This window comes from Poecilia formosa, unplaced genomic scaffold (genome assembly GCF_000485575.1).
Source record: "Poecilia formosa unplaced genomic scaffold, Poecilia_formosa-5.1.2 Scaffold88, whole genome shotgun sequence".
Taxonomy (NCBI): domain Eukaryota; kingdom Metazoa; phylum Chordata; class Actinopteri; order Cyprinodontiformes; family Poeciliidae; genus Poecilia; species Poecilia formosa.
This window is the reverse complement of record NW_006800027.1, coordinates 980,025-990,528: the sequence shown is the minus strand read 5'-3', so window position 1 is coordinate 990,528 and position 10,504 is coordinate 980,025. Positions and strand designations below refer to the sequence as shown.

At 39.9% G+C, this 10,504-nt stretch overlaps 2 protein-coding genes across 4 annotated transcripts; both read right to left on the bottom strand.

Annotated features, from left to right (window-relative positions):
- Positions 1 to 142: 142 nt before the first annotated feature.
- On the bottom strand, positions 143 to 1,093 carry LOC103141731 (cytosolic Fe-S cluster assembly factor narfl-like). The gene is made up of 2 exons (XM_016673992.1): positions 905 to 1,093; positions 143 to 719 (listed from the first exon to the last, which is right to left on the bottom strand). The coding sequence occupies exons 1-2, from the start codon at positions 918 to 920 to the stop codon at positions 478 to 480; spliced, it is 258 nt and encodes an 85-aa protein (XP_016529478.1). The 5' UTR covers positions 921 to 1,093; the 3' UTR covers positions 143 to 477.
- A 4,807-nt stretch (positions 1,094 to 5,900) lies between these two features.
- LOC103141645 (acylpyruvase FAHD1, mitochondrial-like) lies at positions 5,901 to 10,194 on the bottom strand. Of its 3 annotated transcripts, XM_016673990.1 has the most exons (3): positions 7,578 to 10,194; positions 7,138 to 7,482; positions 5,901 to 6,345 (listed from the first exon to the last, which is right to left on the bottom strand). In XM_016673990.1, the coding sequence occupies exon 1, from the start codon at positions 9,948 to 9,950 to the stop codon at positions 9,288 to 9,290; it is 663 nt and encodes a 220-aa protein (XP_016529476.1). In that variant the 5' UTR covers positions 9,951 to 10,194; the 3' UTR covers positions 5,901 to 6,345; positions 7,138 to 7,482; positions 7,578 to 9,287. The 3 variants fall into 3 exon arrangements, with proteins under 3 accessions (XP_016529476.1, XP_016529475.1, XP_016529477.1); XM_016673989.1 differs by having other exon boundaries at positions 7,138 to 10,194; XM_016673991.1 differs by having other exon boundaries at positions 7,373 to 10,194.
- Between the last annotated feature and the right edge of the window lie 310 nt (positions 10,195 to 10,504).

Below are 10,504 nucleotides of genomic sequence, written 5' to 3'. Positions count from 1 at the left end.
CTTTCTTCCTAATAAGACCTATATCCAATTCCTGTAACAGGAATAAGATATAGGTCACTCTTGCTCAAAAGCAGACTTGAGCAAACCTTCCCAATAAGCTAAATACAGCATATGTAAAAGAACACACTTTGGTATGCAACACTTGAATAATTAAATAATTGTTTATTTTGTTTTCAAACTGTATAAATTTACATATAATTAACAAAGGGTGATCATATTTTACCTATTGAAAATGACATGTTTAGGATGTAACAGGCTGCACACAAAATACATAACTAACTAATTAAGAGGACAACGGGTAAATAGTTATATATATTCAGTGCAGAGGCATTGGTTTATAATCTGGTATTCCACCCTACCAGGCCCAGGAAAAAAAAAAAAAAAGAAAAGACCTAAAAGAACAATCAAAAATGTGCATCTCTGTCAGGACCAAAGCTGAAGTCTGCAAACATCATCTTGGCTAGACGAGAGCACAGATCACCACTTTATAGTGAGGCCGTTGGTCATTTTCTCCACAGCGTGGAACTGTGTGTGTAGCAGCTGTTTGGTTCTCTCCGCTCCCAGGGTGCGAAGCCAGCTTTCATACAACTCGGCCACGCGGGTGTCGTTTTCTGGCAACAGGGGGCGCTCTGCCTTGTAGAGTTCCTCGACTTGCTGGAGAAGCTCCTTTTGGTTTTGACTGGATGAGGGCCTCACCTGCCCACCGCCGTTTAGACAGCCTGCAGGTCAACAAATGAGACATGTTAAGTTTGACAAGAAGACCTTATTTTTATACATGTGAAACATGTTGAGCAGGGATTAATGTAGCAAAGATTGATAAAAACCCAAGATGTGACTCATCAATACGCAGAACTATGAAAGAAGCTCCTGGGACTAGGAACTAAAACTATATTCTCCTGTTTACCTGACGGACAGGCCATAACTTCCACAAAGTGGTAGGGCGACTTTCCCCGCTTGAGTTTCTGCACGAGGTTCTGAATGTTGCGGAAGCCATAAGTCGAGGCGAAACACAGCAGGACGGCACCGTCTTTCTCCAGTCTCACCTCCTGGAAGTCTTTATTCCTGCATCACAGAGTGGAGAATACAAAAATAGTGAGACATANAAAAAAAAAAAAAAAATTAAAGCTAATCTTTTGATTTGGACTTTTCTTAATATAAATTTTAGTCATTTAAACAATTCCTTCCTGATTTCAACATTATTCTGAGCTAGTTTTGCTTCATGTAGAATCGATTTGCTGTTAATTAACTGATCAAGTAAGTATACATCTATCCGCCCATCGTCTATACTCGCCTCGAGTTTTGAAGCGCTGGAGTTGATGGTGAGTTGATTTACAAGTGTGTTTTGCTTTGGTCCTTCACAAAACAAATACAAACAAAATCACATTCTTTGCTTGTGAGGTGAGATGCAAGTGGTTTTGAATTTGGTCCTGAAAGTCCTAAACAGTGTGGCACATTGGTATGAATGTTTTTGTGTTTTTTTGTGTTTTGGAAGCCCAGTTTTGTGGAAATATCTTGAAGGATAAAGATTGGCACAGGCACTTCTCCAAAACGTGCCATGCTCCGGAGAAAGTAGGAGGGATTTGTCCAAATGAAGCACAGAATTTCGCTGCATTCCAATCAAAATAAATGAACTGGTTTTCATTAGTGTGTGCGAGTCTGACTCGGTACGGAGGTCTTTCCCAGCCTTGAACTGGGTAAGTCATGTGGCACTGGCACTGCAGCTGTGTCCCCATAGAGAAACCAACGATCCTGTTTTCATTCATTAGGAAAGGAATAACAGGATGTAATGAACCAAGACTGTTTTACCAGAAACCATGCCGGAATTCTCCTCAAAACCGGAAAACACTCAGTAACGGGTCAAGATTTTATCCGTCAGAGAATTACAGGACGCAGAGGACAATTGTTTTTAGCAGCACTGCATCAAATGATCACTGTTAAACCCCCAAAGATGTGCAACTTAAAGGGTTTTAGTAGCAGCAGAGTGCCTGACATTTTTAGTGTTTGAGCTCTGCAGTATTCACTCTTCTCATATCACAGTTCACCTGCACTTTTTTAAGTTCATAAAGTTTTTTTTGTGCTAAAACTTACTTTCCAAAAAAGTAACTTTAGCCACATCTGCTACAACGTGTTGCGTTTGTCAACAGGAATTAAACATGTTCTAAATTGAGACAACCACGGTCCTCACTTGAATCTGAGAGAAAATTTGTAAAGAGAGTTAAAGATTAAAGGTGATGGCAAAGGCCTTTCAGCCACTCCTCACAAAAAGCATGAACTGTTAAAAAAAAATACACCTGTGAAAATATACCAAAAACTGGTTAACAATTATAATGGTGTGACTTTTTAAAATGCAATTAAAGTTTTTTGTTTTTTTTAAAGTTAAAGTTCTGTTGAATAATGAGAAGGGTATTGTGGTTTGAATACATCTCTCCCTCATTCTGGATTTATTCGTTTTTAGCAAAACCAGCATGCTAAATATTCAACAGGTACTTAATGTTTTATATACGGTGTAATTTTGCTCCGTTCCAGATTGATTTCTTAACTTTAACTGTTTGTCGTGGCGTCATTAAAGAGAAATCACATGGTCCTTTTTATTCCCCCCACAATGGAGGCCACATGTACAGTTTAAGGCCTGCGTGTGTTGTGGCCTTTAATTACAGAAGATGTGAGCTCACACAGAAACCCCTGCTTCTTTCTTTGTGGGCTCAGAATTAACAACAGAGCTCTTTTCAATCAAGATGTAGTGGCTTGTAAGGTTAAAAAAGAAACAAGCATCTTCACTGGTGAAACAACCAGGGACAGGAGCCCAGTGGAAAATCAAAACCTACCCCACGCTTTTGATTGAACAAAACAAAAGAAAAAGAAAAAAAGACTAAGCTTCTTTTTTTGTGTGGAAATGTCTGGGTTGCGAATGAAACGACGTGTTTTATTTATGAGTTTCATAAAAACGCACACACGTCACACGCTCAGCACCTCCTGCCTCTGTAAATTTCAGTCAGGATTTCTGTTTTGTTGCTATTCCAGGCTTTAGTTTTTAAAAGACCCGCACTAAAACTTTAAATATCCAACTCTAACGTCCCTCTTGAAGTGTTTTGCTACTCTGTAGTAATTACGCAGCGTGCTGATAGAGCTGTTCTGTGCCAGCCCAGCAGCCGGCATGAACAGATACACTCATTTTGCCATCTGGAAAAGACATTAATGTCCTTAAAGGGTAATCCCCAGAAGTAAGCTTTCCCTAAATCAGCACAACATCGTGGCACTTAGGATAATCTACAGCTTTCACTAAACACTTTTAATTATGTGAGAAATTCAGCTGAGTTCAAGGACAGGCAAGTAGTGGCCTGCTGTGATGGAGGCAATATGGCTCACTGCTCAGAGCGCTATGATGTCAGTGGGCAGCTTGAGTGGTTGGGTAAGAAAAGAATGAGTCTGATGTGTTGCCCATTGTCATGTAGTCAGTGGGTGTTTGGGCGGTGGCAACCCCATTCAGATGGTTTATTGAGTCACATGTACAAATACATAATCCAATTTAGACTTCAGGTTTTACCCTAACTACTTGAAGCTTAAATCAATTTCATGCAATCTTACCTTTATTTTTACATGAAGTCACTCTGTGCTTCTTCACAAGCAGCTCCATCACACTGCTGTTCGTCTCTCTCTCTCTCTCTCTCCTTTTTTAAAAATCTTTTTAAAAATACAGGTGATTCCCATAAATCCATTATGATTTCATAGCTCAGAATGGTTTCTAAACCCTACTACTCATCCAGCTATAGACCCAGGAAATTGGATAGAAAAAGCATTACAAAGCCAACCAGAGAAATAAAACACATTAAGTTTAAAAGTAGGAAAAAAATATTAGGTTTCCAAGAAAGAAAAGCACATCATAATCTCCTTTTATTTAGTAAGACCTATTAGGATTTAGTTTCTTCTTCACGATCGTGGACCACTGCTATCTTGTTAAATCCTGGGACTCCAACTTTATTTGACGAGCGAGCGACTTGAGCTGGAAAGATTTTTTGGTCACAGCAGTTCAGCGAAAACAGGAACTCAAGTATGGGCTTAGAGAATTTTATTGCATCGTTTCATAAAATTGTTTTTCTGGACACACTTGCTTCTGGAAAGACCTCCGCAGTTTTTTTCTTTTTTTTTTTTTTTTAGCTTTTAAAGTGCCAACTCTTGTCTGCTTCTGGGGCCTTGATTAGGAAAAGATGGAGGATGAAAATTCACAGACATGCTTCCAGTCAGTTTACGAGGTATGAATGGAGACGCTGCTGCCAAGTAGAGGGAAAGCTTTCACACTAAAAATAAAAATCTGTGGAAATGCTTTTGGAAGGTCTTTCATTTTCATTTGGCTGTGGCCACATTTGAGCAAAATAAAGTGCCTCATATTTAGCCAATAAAACCATAACATGTTCCCCTAAAATAACTCACCTGCATCTCTGTTAACTAAACCAAAAAAGTTATGCACCAGTGTTTAATGCATACATTTTTTTATTTTATTATTTTATTTGTCAAAGTCCTCATTTGTGTAATTATAGAACCACGGTATTTAATGACTAGTGAAATAACTTCACCAGCTTTCAAAACTATTCCTGCTTCTTACACTTTTTAAAAATGTTCATCAATGTGTTTTATTTTGGATTTTGACCAACAGACTAAAAAGTGTGGCATACTAATATAACCCCGCACCCTTTCCACTAATACCTCAAAATAATCAAATTGATCATCTTTAGAAGTCACCTAATTAATGAATGAAGTCTTAATTTGTGCAATTTGATCTGAAGAAATGCAGCTTTTTGCCCCTGGGGTTTGTTGGTGAACAGTACCGAACCAGCAGCATCATTAGGATCAAAGAGTACACACTTTGTTTGTTTTTTTAAAGAAAAAAAAACTTCTCCAAGTTACAGTAAAATACCGGCAACTGTGGTTATCAGAATTTACTGGACTATACCAAATACAGGGCTGCACAGTGGCGCTGTTGGTAGCACTGTTGCCTTGCAGCAAGAAGGTCCTGGGTTCAATTCCCAGCCCAGGGTCTTTCTGTAGGGAGTTTGCATGTTCTCCCTGTGCATGCATGGGTTCTATCCAGGTACTCCAGCTTCCTCCCACAGGTGAATTGGTCTCTCTCCAAATTCTCCTTTGGTGTATATGGTTGTTCATCCTGTCTCTGTGTTGCCCTGGCAACCTGTCCAGGCTGTACCCAGCCTCTCATCCAGAACATTTGCTGGAGATAGGTACCAGCAAAATTCTGGCAACCACAGCTGATTTTTTTTGTTATGTGGGAAGTCAGAGTTCAGGGAAAGATGGAGCTGAATGTGGGACAATACTGGAGGAAAACTTCTTAACAACAGCAAAAGCAGGACAACAAACCCCAAAACAACGAGAGCTAAAATGCAATGGCTTAAATCGTGTGCGATCAAGTCAGAGCTCGAACATAAATCCAACCAAGCATCAGCGGTAAGACCTGAAAACTCATGTTTACTAACGCTCTCCATCTAATCACCCTGAACCTGAGCTGTTTAAAAGGGAAGGATGGGTCAATCTCGTCTGAAAGACATGTGGCTGCAAGAATGTGGCTCCTCAAAGTGCTGACTCACAGAGGCTGAATGTGAAGGCAAAACACAGTTTTCAGTGCTTTTACTGACACTAAAACACATTAAAGTTTACTGCTGTAACATGAAAAGGAAAGAAAAAGTTCAAAGGGGTATGAATAGTTTTGCGAGGCACAACATAAACTGGATCATCGGGCAAAAACTGTCAGTCTTCAGATGTTTGAAGGAGGTAGTGACATAAGTTAGCAGACATGAAGTTGGAATAGTGAACAGTGGTTCTAATTTCCAACCAGGATTTTTTTTTCTATGTTTGTGGAATGACGCAGCGTGAAAAATTTCAATGGATGTGGATATTTTTTATATTTTTTTATTTTCTGCAAAGCATGGTAATTATGCATGAATATCAGTTACAGCCTGTCAAAATTTCAGGATACATTAGAAGAAAACAGTGGGCATGTGGTTAACGTGCTGCAATAACACATTTACGGTCCTGACATGCAAGATAGCCCTTCTGCGTGTGTGCAAAATAACAAATTAAGCCAATTTGCTAAACTCTGTGAGCGTGATTCCCTGTGATGTTTCATGTCCTCTCTGACTCAGAGCCTCCTAAACTTCTGAGTGTTGGTGGTTGTGTCCTCAGAATAGCCACGCCACAGACCCGTCTGGTGGCATTCGGAGCAGCACGCAAAGCCAGGCATCACAAATTGCCATTCCGAAAATGCAGACAGACAAGATGCAGACTGCCAGACAGCAAAGCACTTTGATTCTTTCTTCCAGTGGGGGGAGAGGCCTTCTTCTGCAAAAGAACGGACAGTGTCAAGTGTCATTAATGGATTTATTTTAATCGTTTAAGTTCACATAAGGTAACATTGAATTTCGTCAAAATAACATTAAGTCGTGCGTCTTTGTCAGGGTTTTTGAGCTTATATTAGACGAATAATGGAACATTTTACTTTTGAGGAGATTTGATCCATGTTCCATTTATTATTAATCGAAGGCGACTCTAAACAGACGCGTGTTTGGCCTTAGTGTTTGTTGGCCTCACTTTGCTGTTTTCTGGAAGTTTGATCCAGATTATTGGAGCATAAAACCTAAAATCTGCTTCTTAATGATTGGTTCTGATTCTGGGGATGCCCCGTCTTACATTGTAAATAAAATGCGCGTTTCAGATCATTTCAGATCATGTCCCGATATATTGCTCTATTTATGATCTATTGTAGGGAAGGGAAACGGTTTAAGAGTTACATTGTTGATAACTATGTAGTAGTCATGTGTAGTTAAATCCTCTTTAACTTTCGCTTAGATTTTTTTTTACGTCAAATATTTTTTATTTACTTATAGGAATATTTATATATTTACTGTTTTATATTTACATAAGTTTAAGCCATAAGTTTATTTATATTCATAATATTTATGGATTGTATTTATATTAATATTTATTTATTGTTATGGTAGTATATCTATAATTTGTTTCTTCATAGGAATATTTATTTTATTTTTTCTTTATTTTAATAATATTAATTTTATGTAAGGTATACTTTTTCAGGTATTAAAATAATACTTTTTATTCATTTATTTATTTTTTTACCTCTATTAAAACCCTGTTTTGGGATTGTTTGATCCTCAACAATAACTCATGCAGGGACACGGTACCAAAGCTACGCTGACAGGTGTGTGAAAATGTCCTCTAATGTCTTCATTCCCCTGGCAGCGCCACGGTTTGGCTCTGCTTTCTCCAGGCTGACGTCACCGTTGGCTTGTGTGAGATCGGAAACCTGTGGTCTCCGTGTAATCCAGGCTGCCCTCAGAAGAGTCAAATATACCTTTTTGGGCCGGGGCTTGATGACAACATCCCCGGTTAATGTGGTGAGCGTTAAATCAGAGCCGGGCTCTGGCTTTGAAGCCTTTGTTAATAGCCGGGAGAAGGTAATACCTGCAGTCACACAAAAGAAGAGGAGTTGTATGATTCATATCTCATAAAAGACAACATCTGCTGTGAACATAAGTGACACAAAGCTCCACTCTTACTCTGTGGCGGGGGGGAAACTCGTCTGTGGATATGCTTCCCAGCTCCCAGCTCTTATTAAATTTTGTGATAAATGTTGGAATGACGGACACATGTGTTCCCCGACGAGGTGGGTCTTCCAGACAACATGCCCTACAGGTGAGGCATGATGATGTTTTCTGACTCGGGTTACAGCAAAGGAGCCTGGGACAGGTTGATGGAGACTTTGTTTGATGTTGAAAAGAGAGAAGCCCGTGGGAGAACAGCGCCCGAACCTGGGAAAGCTGCTAAAAGGCACCTCTCAACAATGTGGTTATGTTATGTTAGAGGCACACATCAATATTGCTATTTAAGCACTGAGGCGTTGCTGGTAATTTGTTACGTGTTGGCATTGTTTTTCTCACTTTGAGCAGAGGGTTGAGTGTGATTTAATCCAACCGCTGCAGGAAAGCTGATCTCAGCAAATCCAGAATACAGTAAAAACTTTTCCAACCTTAACCACAAGCAAAGAGGGTAATTTCCTAACAGGTGTCCTTAAAACAACAACAACAACAACAACAACAAAAATCCTTTACCGATACAGCTATTTTACAAAAATGAAGATGAAAGCCAAACAGAAATTTCTGGAAATGCAGTGAGGGTTTGATTTTGTTAGTTGGCTCACTTGCAAAGAAACAAAAACAAGCATTTACCAAGGATTAACCAAAGATCTGAAAAAAGTACATTTCATAGAAGTTCAAATTGATTTGCATGCCACTGAGTGAAAGAGGGTGATTGATTCCCAACAAAACATGGGTTAGCACTTGGCTTTGAGGATTTTTTTTTTAATTGGCAAGCGTAGCAGTAAGATGTTTTTATAGTTGGTCACCAGGTTTGCACACATCAGGAATTTTGGCCCACTCCTTTATCCATCCTGTAATCCTTCATGGGTTTTGGCAGCAGTTTGGCACCTCGGAGCCTCAGCTCTCACTACGCATGTACTGTAAGAATGAAATCTGGAGACTGTCCATACTTTACTAACATCTTTAGCCACAATTTTGTCGCTTTAAAGGTGAATTTTGCCACTTCTCTTAAAATCTTTGTCTGATAGTAGGATTAGAAAGCTGGACAGAGTGTCAGTCTTAATTAATTTTAAAAATGAGCACATTTTATATTTTCTAGAAATGTAGCATCAAATTAGTTGGAGGAATGGAAATGTATCGAAGTGACTTAAAGGAATACCTAAAATAATTTCATGCCACAAAAATCAACATTTTTTAACCTCTTCATCTCTAGGCCTCTTTTTGAGAAATATATATTATTGTTATATGTTAATATAACATGTAATATATATGTTAATATAATATGTTAATGTTATATATAATTAAAAAAAAAAAAAAACAATCTTAGAATCAGAAAAGGAATCACGTGTACAAAAAAAAGAATTTTACTTATAGTTAAATTTCAGATATTTAATCTTTAAAGCACTTTATCAAAGTGTTTGTCAACATTTTTAAATCCCTGCTGATACATCTTCCATTAAAAGATTTTTATATCCATGACGCAGATTTGGGTTCAGTTAACAATACAAAATAATAGAAAATAATAAGAGTCAGGCTTAGATTACCCTGATCACGCAGCCACCTCTAAATCAATCAAATCCCGATTAGGGAAAAATAATCATAGGTAGGGTTAGTGCTGCTCAGTGCTGCCATCTGCTGGTTTCTCTCAGTCAGCTTGTGCATTTCTTCCTCCTAGTGGTCCGGTCTCTCCACTTTGAAATTCATAGTAACTACGTCCTCGATGCCAGCCTGCAGCTCATCGTGCTCCTGCACGGCGGAGACCCCTTTAGGGGTCCCGGTCAGGATGAGATCCCCCTCTTCCAGGCTGATGAATTCGCTGATGTAGCTGATCAGATAGGGGACCGAGAAGATCATCTGCGAGGTGCAGCCGCTCTGCCGAAGCTGGTCGTTCACCTTCAGCCAGAGCTTGACGTTCCCCGGGTCGGGGATGCGATCTTTAGGGATGAAGTCGCTGACAGGGCAGGAGGTGTTGAAGGCCTTGGCCAGGGTCCAGGGCAGACCCTTGGACTTACACTCGTCCTGGATGTCCCGGGCTGTCATGTCCAAGCACAGCGCGTACCCCGCTACGTGCTCCATGGCGGCGGACTGGGGAATGGCTGTACCCCCTTTGCCGATGACCACCCCTAACTCCACCTCGTGGTGCAGGTTGCTGCTGTACAGAGGCACCAGGATGGGGGAGCCCTCTCTCACATACGCAGATGGCGGTTTCAGGAACAGGACAGGCTCTGTAGGAATGGCGTTTTTAAGCTCTTTTGCGTGGTCTGCGTAGTTTCTCCCCACGCAAATTATCTTCCGTCCCCATTCCCAGAACCGAGAAATATTCCGCACTGCCATCGTGGGCAAAACTTTAGCTTAGTAAGTGTAGTTTGTGGCGCTACGAGCAGGTCAGCTCTGGAAACTTTGACCGACCTTAAATAAAGCCATAGACATAGAGGAATGAGATGCCGCTCTGGCCTCGTTTACCCGAGCAGACGATGCTTCAGCACGTCCGCCATATTACCAGTGGCATGTTTGCCTTTGAAAGACAGAATTTCAGTTCATTCAGTAAATTCAATAATCCACCCATCTGTTATCTATGTCTGTACAAGGTTGGGTACACACTGGAAAGGTCCCCAGTACATTGCAGGTCAACACAAGACACACGCATATATGGACTGAGAGGATCATATTATCCAAAGAGAATATAGAGAACAGGCCAGGACTTGAACCCAAAATCTTCTTGTTTCAAGACAGCGATGCTAGCTGTTAAACCATGCAGCCCAAATTCAATAATATATGCACACTATCTGGAAATCAAAATAATTTGTTTATGAAAATACACTATCCATCCATTTCTCCTCACATCTATTCTCTCTGTGCATCAGTCAATTTATATATTTGTGAATCGG